Source organism: Colobus angolensis, unplaced genomic scaffold (assembly GCF_000951035.1).
Source record: "Colobus angolensis palliatus isolate OR3802 unplaced genomic scaffold, Cang.pa_1.0 Scaffold60, whole genome shotgun sequence".
In the NCBI taxonomy this organism is placed as follows: Eukaryota; Metazoa; Chordata; class Mammalia; order Primates; family Cercopithecidae; genus Colobus; species Colobus angolensis.
This window is the reverse complement of record NW_012119599.1, coordinates 1848089-1863561: the sequence shown is the minus strand read 5'-3', so window position 1 is coordinate 1863561 and position 15473 is coordinate 1848089. Positions and strand designations below refer to the sequence as shown.

At 53.5% G+C, this 15473-nt stretch overlaps 1 protein-coding gene and 1 long non-coding RNA gene across 4 annotated transcripts in view; one reads left to right on the top strand and one right to left on the bottom strand.

Moving 5' to 3' along the window:
- EML2 (echinoderm microtubule associated protein like 2) overlaps positions 1 to 11945 on the bottom strand; it is a 39626-nt gene extending 27681 nt beyond the window's left edge. Inside the window, exons 1-7 of one of the 3 annotated variants that reach the window (XM_011962984.1) lie at positions 11592 to 11945; positions 8474 to 8692; positions 8265 to 8388; positions 7988 to 8095; positions 4876 to 4904; positions 4541 to 4670; positions 545 to 694 (exon numbers count right to left, since the gene is read on the bottom strand). In XM_011962984.1, the coding sequence (XP_011818374.1) occupies positions 545 to 694; positions 4541 to 4670; positions 4876 to 4904; positions 7988 to 8095; positions 8265 to 8388; positions 8474 to 8692; positions 11592 to 11763 (932 nt within the window). In that variant the 5' untranslated portion in view covers positions 11764 to 11945. Of the gene's footprint in view, positions 1 to 544; positions 695 to 4540; positions 4671 to 4875; positions 4905 to 5384; positions 5450 to 7987; positions 8096 to 8264; positions 8389 to 8473; positions 8693 to 9896; positions 10052 to 11591 lie in introns of those variants that run through there. The other 2 variants (XM_011962985.1, XM_011962986.1) reach the window with 2 other exon arrangements.
- On the top strand, positions 8232 to 9172 carry LOC105526879. Its single transcript, XR_001004158.1, has 2 exons — positions 8232 to 8412; positions 8565 to 9172. It is a non-coding gene; the product is annotated as an uncharacterized LOC105526879 (long non-coding RNA).
- Positions 11946 to 15473: the final 3528 nt, after the last annotated feature.

Sequence of the window (15473 nt, the reverse complement as noted above, 5' to 3'; positions counted from 1 at the left end):
TTTTAGTAGAGACGGGGTTTCACCGTGTTAGCCAGGATGGTCCCGATCTCCTGACCTCGTGATCCACCCGCCTCGGCCTCCCAAAATGCTAAGATTACAGGTGTGAGCCACTGGGCCCGGCCCCAGATTTTCAAAAGAAGGGAAAGATCCAGGAATTGAGTGAATTCACTGTCTTAATTTTTTCTGAGACAAGGCTGGCTCTTTTACCCAGGCTGGAGTGCAGTGGCTCAATTACAGCTCACTGCAGCCTCGACCTCCTGAGTTCAAGTGATCCTCTCGCTTCAGCCTCCCGAGTAGCTGGGACCACAGGGGCTCACCACCACACCCAACTAAAACATCTGAAATATTGAAATATTGATATTCAATCCACATTTTCCCACTGAATTCAGCCTGAGGGCAGCTGGTGGCTTTGGAGAGGGAGCAAAGTCTTGGCCTTGCCCCAAACCTCACAGGGCAGTAATGTGAAAAGAGGCCTAGAGGGGCAGGGGCTGGAGCTCCACCTCCGGCCACAGCCCCCTCCCGTCCCCTCCCTCCCACATCTCACCATTTGATGTCATCGTTGTGTCCCAGGTAGTGTCGCTGCCTCTGCTCCTCCACGCTGTATAGCACAGCCACGGAGGCCACAAAGTATACTATCTCCCCGGTGGGCAGCAAATAAAGGTTGGCCCGGCAGTCTCGGCCACGGTAGCCATAGCTGGAGCCACCCAGGGGCCGGTTAAGGAATGTGTCTTTTTGTTGTTGTTGTTTTCTGTTTATTTATTTATTTATTTATTCTTTTTTTTGAAAAGTGGCACAGTCTCAGCTCATTGCAACCTCCGACTCCCTGGTTCAAGCGATTCTCCTGCCTCAGCCTCCTGAGTATCTGGGATTACAGACACACGCCACCAAGCCCAGCTAATTTTTATATTTTTAGTAGAGATGGTGTTTCCCCATGTTGGCCAGGATGGTTTTGATCTCCTGACCTCATGACGCACCCGCCTCGGCCTCCCAAAGTGCTGGGATTACAGGCATGCGCCACCACACCTGGCCTGTTTTGATTATTTAAGATAGAGTCTGTCACCCAGGCTGCAGTGCAGTGGCATAATCCCAGCTCACTGCAACCTCCGCCTCCCAGGTTCAAGCAATTTTCCTGTCTCAGCCTCCCAAGTAGCTGAGACTACAGGCACATGCCACCATGTCAGGCTAATTTTTGTATTTTTAATAGAGATGGAGTTTCACCATATTGGTCAGGGTGGTCTCCAACTCCTGACCTCAGGTGATCCACCCACCTTGGTTTCCCAAAGTGCTGGGATTAGAGGCATGAGCCACTGGCGCCCGGCCAAGGAATGTATTTTGCATCACACACACTGGCTGAGGACCAGACTCAACAAGCTCATTGGAATGAGGTTTTTCTGTTTCCACTCTCACCCCTGTAGTGGGCTGATGGTTCCCTCCCACTCCAAAAAAAACATGTCTGTTTCCTTTGTTTTTTGTTTTTTTTTGATATGGAGTTTCGCTCTTGTTGACCAGCCTGGAGTGCAATGGCGTGATCTCAGCTCATGGCAACCTCCACCTCCTGGGTTCAAGAGATTCTCCTGCCTCAGCCTCCCAAGTAGCTGGGATTACAGGTATGCGCCACCATGCCCGCCTAATTTTGTATTTTTAGTAGAGATAGGATTTCTCCATATTGGTCAGGCTGGTCTCAAACTCCCGACCTCAGGTGATCCGCCCGCCTCGGCCTCCCAAAGTGCTGGGATTCTAGGTGTGAGCCACTGAGCCCAGCCTATGTCTGTTTCTTAATCCCCTCAACTTGCAAATGTGACCTTACAAGGAAAATGGGTCTTTGCAGATATAATTATAGATCTCAAGATGAGATCATCCTGGATTATCAGAGTGACCCCTAAATCTGATCACAAGTGTCCTTATAAACGACAGAAGAGGCAACCTCAATCTCCTGGGCTTAAGTGATCCTCCTGCCTCCGCTTCCCAAATAGCTGAGACTACAGGCATGCACCACCATGCCCAGCTAATTTTTTATATATTTCTTGTAAAGATGCAGTCTCGCCATGTTGCCCAGGCTGGTCTCAAACTCCTGGGCTCAAGCAGTCCACTCATCTTGGCCTCCTAAAGTGCTGGAATTATAGGCATGAGCCACTGCACCCAGCCTGCCTGGCTAATTTTTTTTTAAAATTTTGTAGAGATGGGATCTCGCTTTGCTGCCCAGGCTGATAGTTATCTGGTTTATTTGTTAACTGCTCATATTCCCCGATAAGACTGTGAGTTCCATGGTGGCTGAGATTGGGCTGTTCTTTTCATTTCTGTATCTCCTCCTCCAGGAAGCCCTGCATGACCCCAGGCTGGGTCAGCCCCATCCCTGGGTTGTCACTCTCAACGGTCTGTTCCTTGGCCGGGCGCCAGTGGCTCATGCCTCTAATCCCAGCACTTTGGGAAACCAAGGTGGGTGGATCACCTGAGGTCAGGAGTTGGAGCCTTGCACACTCTGGGTTGTCACTCTCAACGGGTCTGTTCCCATGCTAGACTGTACGCCCCAGGAGGGCAGGTGGATGCTGTCATGGTCAGCACTGGGTCCCCAGCCCTATGTCGCAGATGTTCAGAAAATATCTGAATGGGCCAAGCACGGTGGCTCACGCCTGTAATCTCAGCACTTTGGGAGGCCGAGGCAGGTGGATCACTTGAGGTCAGGAGTCCGAGACCAGCCTGGCCAACATGGCGAAACCCTGTCTTGACTAAAAAAAAACACACAAAAAATTAGCCAGGCATTGTGGCGCATGCCACCCAGCTACTCGGGTGGCTGAGGCAGGAGAATGGCTTGAACCCAGGAGGTGGAGATTGTAGTGAGCCAAGATCGTGCCACTGCACTCCAGCCTGGGTGTCTCAAAAACAAGAAAATATCTGAATGATTGTCAGTATACATATATCCTGACCCAGTGGAAACCGCTGTGCCCTGCAGTCACTGCAGAGGGGAGCAATCTGAGCTCCACGTTTTTGCAGTCTCAGCCACCTCTCATCAGATGCTTATCAAGCCCTACTGGCAGGACATTTGGGACAGATTCCAGGGGATGTTTCCAGCTGCCTCGAGAAAGCTCTGGGCTCCCAGAAGGCCAGGCCATTTCACCAACCACCCTGTCTCCTCCAAAGAGTAAACCAAGGCTCAGAGAGAAGCAGACACGGACCGGATTCCTGGGGTGTGGACTCCAAGCTCAATAGGCTTTTAGGAAAAAGTTTGAGTCCCAGAATCAGGATTCTTGTCCCTATCTATAATCTCAGTTTCCATATCTGGAAAGGGGGTATAATAATTTCCGAACTGGCCGGGCGCGGTGGCTCAAGCCTGTAATCCCAGCACTTTGGGAGGCCGAGATGGGCAGATCACGAGGTCAGGAGATCGAGACCATCCTGGCTAACACGGTGAAACCCTGTCTCTACTTAAAAATACAAAAAATTAGCCGGGCGACGAGGTGGGCGCCTGTAGTCCCAGCTACTCGGGAGGCTGAGGCAGGAGAATGGCGTAAACCCGGGAGGCGGAGCTTGTAGTGAGCTGAGATCCGGCCACTGCACTCCAGCCTGGGTGGCAGAGCAAGACTCCGTCTCAAAATAAATAAATAAATAAATAAATAATAATAATAATAATTTCCGAACTGTAGGCCTCGGAGAGCTCTCGGAGGCCACTAGTTGTAAAAAAACAAATTCATACCTGGAATAACTTAGAACAGTGTCTGTCACATAGTAAGTGCTTGAGTTATTATTATTTTGAATTTTTTGTTTTGTTTTTGAGACAGGGTCTCACTCTGTTGTCCAGGCTGGAGTGCAATGGTACAATCATGGCTCACTGCAACCTCAACCTCCCAGGCTTAAGTGATCCTCCCACCTCAGCCTCCAGAGTAGCTGGGAATCACAGGAGCATGCCACCATGTCTGGCTATTTTTTTTTTTTGAAACGGAGTTTTGCTCTTGTGGCCCAGGCCGGAGAGCAATGGGGCAATCTCAGCTCACTGCAACCTCTGCCTCCTGGGTTCAAGCGATTCTCCTGTCTCAGTCTCCTGAGTAGCTGGGTTTACAGGCACATGCAACCACGCTCGGCTAATTTTTGTATTTTTAATAGAGACGGGATTTCATCATATTGGTCAGGCTAGTCTCAAACTCTTGACCTCAGGTGATCCTCCTGCCTCAGCCATGAAATTCATTTTTCAGAGAAGGCAATTAACACACAGAGTCAAGGCGACTTTTCCCGGGTCACACAGCCAGCTACGGGCTGGACTGGGGTTTGATCCCATCTCTGTCAGACTCCAAAGCCCGGGCTCCCAGCCATTTCCAACTCATTGTTGCTCAAATGCACCATTCCCACTCTGGTCACACAGCCCTTGAACGTGCTGTACCTTTTTTTGTGTGTTGCCCAGGCGGGTCTCAAACTCCTGGCCTCAAACGATCCTCCCATCTCAGCCTCCCAAAGTGCTGCGATTACAGGCCTGAGCTGCCTTGAACGCCTTTCTATTTCCTCTTGAAGAGATAGATGGGAGCACTGAGGGGCTTCCAGAAAAGGATACACCCAGTCCAGCTTGAGCCGGCAAGAAGGCAGCTCCGAGCGTGTGTCCAGGCTGTAGGTGGGTGCCAGCTCATCTGGGATCAGCATGGGCACAGGGCGGCCCCTCAGGAACATTTTCACGGAGCCATCCTCTGCCAGGACACCCCCAGAGGTCAAGCACTGACACCAGCCCCATCCCTATTCCCTCTCCTCTTTCAGCTTTTTTTTTTTTTTAAAGTCAAGGAAACTGAAGCCAGAAAGGCAAAGACCCAGTAGCCAGGATTCCTGACCTCTGGCTCCAGCTTGTCACCCCAGCAAGCAAGCTTCCACCAAGCCCTTCCCCATCTCCCCACTCACCCACACTGAAGATAACTTCTTTGGTTTTGCTGTCAGGAAAGGACAAAGAAAAACAAAAGGTGTTAGCAGTCAGGTTAGAAAAGGGGAGAAACCATTCCTCCTCCCCACCGCTCCCCGGAGGTCTCCGATGAAAACGGGGCCGAGTAAGGGGCAGAGCGCTGCCTCTCTGCAGGCCGTGTGCTTTGCTCGGTTGATCTTGCAGAGCCTAAGACACAGGCCCAGAGAGGCAGTGATCGCCAAAGATCACACAGCACGAAGTGGCAGGGACGCGATCCTGAAAGAAGGGCGTCACCAAGGACCCTTCCCTCCTAATCAGCACGGTGCTCCCAACGCCCCCCACCCGCAGTCCCCCAGCACCCCAAACGTCAAGCAGCGGGAGAAACCTGGAGAGTTTAAGGGAAGGGGCGTGTCCCCACGCCGGCCTGGGCCCCAGGGGATGGGGAAGACCTGAGATCTAAGCCCCTGGAGCGCGGAGAGGAGATGGGGGGTCGTCTGCAAAAGGGTCTCACCCAGGTCCAAAGCTACTCATGGCGGCGGCTGGCGGAGCTTCAGGGCCGGGGGTGGAGCCGGGACCGGCTCTGCCGCTTCCGGCCCTGGGAGGCGCCCGGACTGCCGCGCCCCTGCCCCGCCCTCCACGGCCGCCCCTGGAGCCGGAGGGCCCCACCGGGTCACACGTCCCGGGCTGTGGACTCCCGATCCCAGGTTCTTTCAGGGTGGGTGGGGGAGACTGGTTGAGAAGACGGACTCGGGAGCGCGCCTGCTTGAGTTAAAACCCCCGTTCTGCTAATTCCTAGCAGTGTACACAGGTCGTCCAACCTCTGCCTCGGTTTCCTCATTTTAAAAATGGGGATAATAAGAGTACCCGGCCGGGCGCGGTGGCTCACGCCTGTAATCCCAGCACTTTGGGAGGCCGAGGCGGGCGGATCACCTGAGGTCAGGAGTTCAAGACCAGCCTGGTCAACGTGGTGAAACCCCCATCTCTACTAAAAATACAAAACTTAGCAGGGCGTGGTGGCTGGTGCCTGTAATCCCAGCTATTTGGGAGGCTGAAGGAGGAAAATCATTCGAACTAGGGAGGCGGAGATTACAGTGAGCTAAGATTGTACCATTGTGCTCCAGCCTGGCCAACAAGAGCAAGACTCTGTCTCTAAATAAATAAATAAATAAATAAGAGAACCCACACCTCCAGGGGATAGTTGAGAGGATGAAATTGGTTAATTATTGGGAAGTGCCTGGAGTATACATAACGCTGTATTTGTGTTTGCTATGTTTGAGCAGGGTTGAAATGTGCAACTTTTGACCTTGGTCTTGCCCTTACGTGGCCTCCTAGCTCTGACCACGCCCACTACACCATAACTCTAGCTTTAGGGTGATTTTTGTTTCGTTTTGTTTTTGATACAGGGTGTTGCTCTGTCGACCAGGCTGGAGTACAATGGCGTGATCATGGCTCACTGAAACCTTGAATTTCCTAGGCTCAAGTGATCCTCCCGCCACAGCCTCCCAAGTAACTGGGTCGACAAGCGCAGGCCAGCACGTACAGCTATATTCTCTCTCTCTCTCTCTCTCTTTTTTTTTTTTTTTGTTTTTTATTTGTTTGTTTTAACGGAGTCTCACTCTGTTGCCAGGCTGGAGTGCAGTGGCGCGATCTCGGCTCACTGCAACCTCCACCTCCCGGGTTGAAGTGATTCTCCTGCCTCAGCCTCCCGAGTAACTGGGACTACAGGCACGCGCCACCACGCCCAGCTAATTTTTGTATTTTTAATAGAGAGGGGGTTTCACCATGTCGGCCAGGATGGAGATCTTGTGAAACACCCGCCTAGGCCTCCCAAAGTGCTGGTATTACATGCGTGAGCCACCACGCCAGGCCTAATTTATTTTCATCTTTAGTAAAGACGAGGGCTCGCTACGTTGCCCAGCCTGGTCTCGAACTCCTGAGCTCAGACGATGATCCCGCCTCCGCCTCCCAAACTGCTAGAATTATAACCTCAGGTTTTTTTTTTTTTTTTTTTTTTGAGACAGAGTCTCGCTCTGCCCCCAGCCTGGAGTGCAGTGGCCGGATCTCAGCTCACTGCAAGCTCCATCTCCCGGGTTCACGCCATTCTCCTGCCTCAGCCTCCCGAGTAGCTGGGACCACAGACGCCCGCCACCTCACCCGGCTAATTTTTTTGTATTTTTAGTAGAGACGGGGTTTCACCGTGTTAGCCAGGATGGTTTCGATCTCCTGACCTCGTGATCCGCCCGTCTCGGCCTCCCAAAGTGCTGGGATTACAGGCTTGAGCCACCGCGCCCGGCCAACCTCAGGTTTTTACTCGATCCACATCTTCAGTATGGCCCTGCCTCTGGAGTTGACCACGCCTGTCATTCTGATCTCAACCACCTCCTCCCTTCTAACCCTGTTCCTGAGTTGACTCAGTCGCTTGAGAATTGACTGCTACCTCCCCGCAAAGCTCCTTCTCCGGCCCGCCAGGCATTCTGATTACGTCCATTTTCACGTATTCCTTAGTTGAGTACCTTCAAGGCCTCCAAGTTGGCTCCACCTCTTGGCATTTGGCCACGCCCCTACGGCCCCGCCTAACCTTTAAACCACGCCCCTTTCCACCAGGCAGTGCCCCCTGATTTTGATGTCAAGGCTTCCGGAATCTGGCATGCCTCCACCTGGTCTCAGCCTCTGTTACCCCATACCCCAGGTTTTAATTTCGCCCAGGCAAACACTCTGGCCACACCTTTAAATTCCTCAGACTCCCTCTTTCCTTGCAGAAACTCAGTGGCTGCTCCCTTGACTTCATCCCTGAAACTCAGCGGGGCCTCTCCTTTACCTTAATAACCACGTCCATAAGCCAAGCTCCTCCCTGACTTCCTCACCCTGTAGACCTGACTGTCCAGCTCCTAAAAATTCTGGCCCCGCCCCTCAAATATTGACTCCGCCCTCCCAGACCTTCCTCTGTTACCGTGCCACCTTAAGATTGGTCCTTCCAAGGCTCTGGCACTGTCCCCGTATTTGAACCAGCTGGCCCCACTCTAGGTTACGACCTCGTGGCCTGGGGCATGACTACATTTCTCGACCACTTCCTCCCTATCTCTTTCTGCTGCTTAACGCCGCCCCAGTCCTTACCCTTCCTTTTTCGCGCTACAGTTGCTGCTGGAGGATGTGGTCCGGCTGCGGGGGTCCTCGCGGCGCACCGAGGCCAGGCGCTCTGGTGACAAGTAGCGGCGGACACTGCTAAAAGAGAGCACACAGTTGGGGGCAGAGCCTTCGAGGCCAGCAGGCAAGTGCCGTGAGCAGGCGAGATCCTCCCTGCACCTTCTGCTGCTGGAACTCAGGCAAACAAACCACCTCTGTCTCCCACGAGGTCTTGGAAGAGGCTGGGGGTCCCCGCCTTGTGCCTTACCTGCGCCCGGAGGTCGCCTCCTTCTTGGGAGAGGATGGGGACGTGGCATAGCCACCCACGCGCCGCGGGGGTCCCGAGCCATTAAGGGGCGTCCTGGTGGGAAGGCCTTTCAAGAGCTGACACACTGGAGGGATGGGGACAGAAGAGGGTGAGTATGAGGACCAGGCCCCGGTCCTCCCCATCCCACCCCTCCAGTCTAACCGGGATACCCGAGGCAGTGGTGCCTAAGCGCGGAGGCGCCCGGCCCTTGGGGGTGCCCCGCGCGCGGAGCGCAGCTCCCTGTTCTTCGCACGCCCGCAGGCGACGCAGAGCATCCGCCAGCGCCGCCTTTAGGACCGCCAACTCGTCTTCCTGTAACTGCAGCCGCTGCTCCAGCGCCGACACGCGGTCGTCCACTTCCATACCGCTCGTGCCCGACAAATTGTCATCTGGAAGACGGGAGAGTGCCGGCTGCAGGGCCACCCAGGAGCTCCAGTACCCAACGGGTCCCTCCCGCCTTCCTGGGTCTAAGCGAGGGGGCCAGCCACGCCCCTTTCCTGTCCCGCTACCTGGGGCTGGGACACTTGGAGATGGGCCAAGGAAGAGGACTCTGAAGGGGGAAGGAAATCCCCACCGCTCTCCAACCCATCCCCACACTCCTCTCTGCTGCAGCGCGCTGGCCCTGTGACCCTGGGGAAGTCCCTTCCCTCTTATTTTCTAAGATTCTGCGAACCCAGGAGCCTCTCGCTCTGGCTTTAAGATTTTATGACTAAGACGTGGCCAGGCACGGTGGCTCACGCATGTAATCCCAGCACTTTGGGAGGCCGAGGCGGGCGGATCACGAGGTCAGGAGATCGAGACCATCCTGGTCAACATGGTGAAACCCCGTCTCTACTAAAATACAAAAAGAAAAAGAAAAAAAAAAAATTAGCCGGGCGTGGTGGCGTGTGCCTGTAGGCCCAGCTACTCTGGAGGCTGAGACAGGGAAATCACTTGAACCCGGAGGGTCAGAGATTGCCATGAGTCAAGATCACGCCACTGCACTGGCACTCCAGCTTGGCGACAGAGCGAGATTCCGTCTCAAAAAAAAAAAAAAAAAAGATTCTATGACTAAGACGTTTAAGTATCTATGAGTGATAAGAGCATTTGCAAAATGACACACTAACCTACTCCTAATGACACTAAAGTTCTAGAATTGATCCCCAACATCCTCCGACGAAGATGCTGTTATGAATACCAACGTCTCTTCACTGTTTCTAAGACTTTCCCAGTCAAAAGGTCATGCCTAGCCTCCCCATGTCCCCTCCTCTCCTCACCCTGGTGTTCGACCCTAGAGCCAGCTGCAAGGACAGAGCTTCGGCGGCCCCTGGCGGCGGACTTGGGGGTTGCAGGCAGCGCATCGCAGACCCAGAAGACCCAAGGGAGAATGCAGACGGGGATGACACCTAAACTCTTCCCCAGCAGGCATTCCTCTTTTCTGTTCTCCTTCTTTATTTCGCCTCTACCCCGCGCCCCTGAGTTGGCTCTCCAGCCTATGGATGCAACCAAAATGACTCCCCGAGTGGCCCCCCCCAACCCCGCTCATTTTCCCAAAGTGGGAGGGGTGGGGACCCAAGGGGTCCCTCTCCCCTTTTTCCCCCAGAATACTCATACCCAGACTCATTGCTGACCACAACCAAGGAAGCCCTGGTTCCCAGCCTGGTGGAAGTAAAGGTGGTAGCTTAGACAGGGACAGGGTGTGGAGCTCGCACCTGCCATCCCGCGTCCATAGGCCGCCCAACTGGCCCTCTGGGCTCCGCAGTGCAGCCGCCGCTCCTCCCTCCTTCCCCCCGTAGCCCAATCGCCTGCCGAGGCTTGTCCGCCCTGCCCCCAACTCAGCGCCTCCCAGGTCCGGTGCCCGGACCTGCAGAGGGAGGTGGGAGCCTCCTGAGGTCAGAAGGAGTGAGCCGTCAGCACTTAGAACTCATAACAGTGGGAAACCTCTAGGGGTCTTGTTGGCATCAAGTTTTGCAAACGGGAAACTAAGGAAGGAGGCTAGCAGGAGTGTGCAGAGACACGCCAAAGATCACCCAGCCAGTAGGTGGGGGCGGGGGACCCAATCACCTCCTTTGCTCAGCCTGGTCCTACCTACCATTAATAATACGACCAGAAAAAAATGGCATCTGATACTGTGAGCTTACATGTGCCAGGCGCTGCTCGCACAAAACACTTAGCACGTTCCTGGCTCATGTTGACGCTCGATAAATCCAGAATAGGATTAACTATTTTTATGATACCTAATGCTTTTGGCAACTCTAGTAGTCGTAGTGGCATAATCCATTTTAGGAGGAGAGGAGGAGGAAGGGTACTGAAGCCCAGAAAGGTGACGTTACTTGTTACATGCACACACAGCCGATCAATGGAAGAACCCATACTCAACCCAGGAATGGCCACCCTGTCATTCTGGCTCTTAGAGGGACAGAGGAGGACAAAATAAGAATTCTGGGTCCCCTGCTAATTCCAGTGGTCCCTGGCACTAGGATGTGTGCCCAGAGGACTGAACCTCCAAACTGAGTTAAATAGAGGTGCTTTCATCTTGACACTTGTGCCCCACCCAGAGCGGCCAGTTGCACTGTCAGGCCTTGGCCAGCCCATCCTGCCAACCCCCACATCCCCACCATCCCCACCCCTGTGACTCAAGCCCTCTGCTCCCTCCTGACCATCCCCCAATCCTCAGCCCTTTTTTCCCAGAAACCAGGCCTCACTTCCCACTTTTCCCTCCTAACTCCCCTCTTCTCCTATCTCCCTTCACCTGTGCCTGATACCCACAGTGGCCCTTCTGGTATCACACGCATTTGTCTAGGGAGAAGGGATGGTCCTAATGCATGGGAGGGCCAGGGCCAGAGGATTTGGGAGGTATCCTAAAGGCAAAGTCCTCTGACTGTCCCTTTCCAGTCCCACACTCTGCCCTCAACTCAACACCAAATCCATCCCCACCCCCTCTGTCTGTCCCCCTGCTATGGAGATAGGGGAGCGTTCCAGAAGCTTGAAGGGAGAAAGGGCAGAGTTCCAGGCCCAATCGACTCTCAGGTCCTTCCCCTTTCCAATCCCTGGTTCCTTCGTGTTCTGCCCTTCTCTCCTCTCCGTCTAGCCACCTCTGGAGTAGCGGAGGATCCAAGTGGATGGGGGGCTGGGATCTGGGTTTTGGGGACCAGGGACCTTCTCTTGGGTCAGGGTCCTGCTGAGGGAGAGGAAAGGGGGATCTTCAGCAAGGGAGGGGGATGGGGACTTGGAAGGAGGAGGTTGGGGCAAGAAGAGATGGGTCCAGCCTTGGGCGGGGCCAAGGTCGGAACTGAGGAGGGGTCTCACCGTTGCAGTATTGCAGCAGCGAGGACGTGTCGTACAGGCCGCAGAAGGCCGGGCCGCGCTCCGCCATCGTCCCACCACAGCCACCGCCGGCCCCCCCGGTCCCAGCTCGGGCCCGGTCCCCCCGACCAGGCCCTGCCTCCCGTTGCCATAGCAACGCCCTTCGTTCCAGCATCCCCAGCTCAGCTTGCCTGGCATCAGGCGGCCGGCGCCGGGCCTGGCGCTGGGGTCATCCCCCAGGATGCCCAGAAAGGGGGGTAGGACACCCCCTGCCAAGCCCCCCAACACAATCCTCGGGCCAGGATTGGCTGCGCCCAGATCCCCCTAGGTACCGTCTGGTCCCGCCCACAACCAGAGGGTTTTCTCTCTAGACCCCCCTCCTCGCCCTTTCAGAACCAATGAGAGACTGTCGCGCAGGGCCCTCCACCAATAGGGATGCAGAGGGATTGGAAGGGGCAGGGCCTCTCCTGCTTTCAGCCTGAAGCGCAGCCCCGAGCTCCGGGAGGAGGATGGGGTGGAGGTAGTCACTCCCCTATCCCCAAAACCTTCTCTTCAGATTTTCATTGGATTTTCCAAAAGCTCCCTCCTTAAGACCAGGGCCCGACCTTATAGCCCCAAACTCGCTCAGGGAGCTCTTGTTTATTACATCTAGGCCCACCCCCAGGCTCTTAGCCCCACCCCCGGAATCTTGCGGGTGCTAAAGTTTTATTCCTGCCCACAGAATCATTAGCACCGCCCCCTGAACCTCCAAGGGTTTATAGTACAGTACTTCTACAGAGCTCTGGACAGGACCTTCTTATAGGATTAGTTCCGCCCTCGGAATTTAAACCCCTCCCCCCGCAGTCTGTTAGTCCCTCCCCAACCTTCCCCACCACTCTGTCTGCGGCCCCAGGCCCTTAACTCCGCCCTTAGAGCCCTAGCCTCCCACAACCGTATTATCCACTCCGGGCTTTGGCACAGGCCCAGTTGTGAGGCTTGGACTAGCCCGCGTGTCAGGCAGAGATGGCTCGAAAGTTGTGGGGGAAAAGGGGAGGGTAGAAAACCCGACAATGGATTTCAAGAATATTGGACCGCCTTCCACAAGTCTCCAAAGAGGGTAAACACCTAGGGTATAGGCAGGAGAAGTGAAGTCTAGAGTCGAAAAAGAATTCCCTCTGGACACAGAGACAAATAGTAGAAACTTTGGAACCAGACTGACCTGGGTTTGAATCCTGACTCCTCCACTGTCTAGTTTCATGACCCAAAAGCTCCACCTCCGCATCTGGAAAGTGGGGCCTCATAATCATGCCTGCCTCATTCATTCATTCAAAAATGTTTACTGAGTGCCTAACGGGCCAGGCTCTGTTCTAGGGGCTGAAGTTTCAGGAGTGACTAAGTGAACCTGTTTCCTCTCATGAATCGTTCATTCAATGGAAGAGGTAAACAATCATACATAAAATAAATAACAATACCTAACGTTTAATCAGCAGTCACTATGGGCAAAACACTCAGTTATTCTCACCAAAAGCCCTATTTTGTTGTTGTTTGTTTGTTTTTGAGACGGATTCTCGCTCTGTCGCCCAGGCAGGAGTGCAGTGGTACAATCTCAGCCCACCGCAACCTCCACCTCCCGGGTTCAAGCGATTCTCCTGCCTCAGCCTTCGGAGTAGCTGGGACTACAGGCGCGCGCCACCACGCTCAGCTAATTTTTGTATTTTTAGTAGAGACGGGGTTTCACCATGTTGGCCAGGATGGTCTCGATCTCTTGACTTCGTGATCTGCCCACCTCATCATCCCAAAGTGCTGGGATTACAGGCGTGAGCCACCGCACCCGGCCTGTTTTTTTATATTTTAAAAATATTTTGTAGAGAGGAGCTCTTGCTATATTGCCAAAGTTGGTCTCGTACTCCTGGCCTCAAGTGATCCTTCGGCCTGGGCCTGCCAAAGTGCTGGAATAATAGATGTGTCTCACTCACTCTTGCCCTGCCTGTAATGCAGTGGCATGATCTTGGCTCACTGCAACCTTCACCTCCCAGATTCAAGCGATTTTCGTGCCTCAGCCTCCCCAGCAGCTGGGATTACAAGTGTGCACCACCATGCCTGGCTAATTTTTGTATTTTTAGTAGACACAGGGTTTCACCACATTGGCCAAGCTGGTCTCTAACTCCTGACCTCAAGTGATCCTCCCGCCTCAGCCTCCCAAAGTGTTGAGATTATAGTCGTGAGCCACCGCGCCCAGCAAAAGCCCTATTTTAATCACCATTTTAGAGATGATGATACAGAAACAGCGTGGCAGTGGTTTACAACCTGTTAATTCCCAGCACTTTCGAAGGCCAAAGAAGGGGGATTATAAGGGCGCGAGATCAGTCTGGGCAACAAAGCAAGACCGTGCCGCTACAAAACAAAATTTTCTCCTTTTCTTTTTTTTTTCTTTTGAGATAGAGTCTTGCTTTTGTGGCCCAGGCTGGAGTGCAATGGCACGATCTTGGCTCACTGCAACCTCTGTTTCCCAGGTTCAAGCAATTCTCTAGACTTAGCCTCCCGAGTAGCTGCGATTACAGGCACCCGCCACCACGCCTGGCTAATTTTTTTATATTTTTATTTTTTTGTATTTATTTACTTATTTATTTTGAGATGAAGTCTCACTCTGTTGCCCAGGCTGGAGTGCAGTGGTGCGATCTCGACTCACCACAACCTGCGCCTCCCTGGTTCAAGCGATTCTCCTGCCTCAGCCTTCCAAGTAGCTGGGACTACAGGCTCGGGCCACAATGCCTAGCTAATTTTTGTATTTTTAGTAGAGACAAAGTTTCACTATGCTGGCCAGGCTCGTCTGGAACTCCTGACCTCATGATCTGCCCACCCTGGCTTCCCAAAGTTCTGGGATTATAGGTGTGAGCCATCGCACCTGGCCAAAACAAAATTTTTTGTCAGCCTGGCATGGTGGTGCATGCCTGTAGTTCCAGCTACTTGGAAGGCTGAGATGGATCACTGGAGCCCAGGAGGTCGAGACTGCAGCAAGCTATGATCGTGCCACTGCACTCCAGCTTGGGCAACAGAGCAAGAAGGTTTACAGACAGGATAATATAATCAAAAAGGGAGCAGGAGGCTCATTTAGAGACCATAGAGCCAGGCAGTTACCTCTGAGGAAGTGACATTTGAGTTGACATGTGTAAAACAAGAAGGGTTGGGCACGGTGGCTCACGCCTGTAATCCCAGCACTTTGGGAGGCCGAGGCAGGCAGATCACCTGAGGTCAGGAGTTCAAGACCAGCCTGGCCAACATGGCGAAACCTTGTCTCTACTAAAAATACAAAACTTAGCTAGGCATGGTGGCACACACCTGTAATCCCAGCTACTCGGGAGGCTGAGGCAGAATTGCTTGAAACAGGGAGGTGAAGGTTGCAGTGAGCAGAGACCAAGCCATTGCACTCCAGCCTGGGTGATAGAGTGAAACTCCATCTCAAAAGAAAAGAAAAGAAAAAGGAAGAAAGGAAGAAAGAAAGAGAAAAACAAGAAGGAAGCAGTTATGCCTGGAGTTGGGAGGCAGGAGATTTCTAGGCAGAGGAAAGAGGAAGTGCAAAGGTCCTGAGGTTGGTTTGAGTTTAGCATATTCCTGGGGACCCAGAAGGTTGATGAAGATGAAGCTGTGGAGATAGACGAGAAGGCGAGGATGCGAGGTCAGGGAGGCTATGGGCCTTCCATATCTTACAGGGCCTCAAAGCCTGGGGGAAGACTTTGGCAGTTTGTCACTGTATCCTCCACAAGCCACAGTGAGTCACAGATGTAAATTATATATGAGTGGCCAGGCCATGCATGTAATCCCAGCATTTTGGGAGGCCGAGGTGGGTGGATCACTTGAGGTCAGGAGTTTGAGACCAGCCTGGCCAATATGGCGAAACCCCGTCTC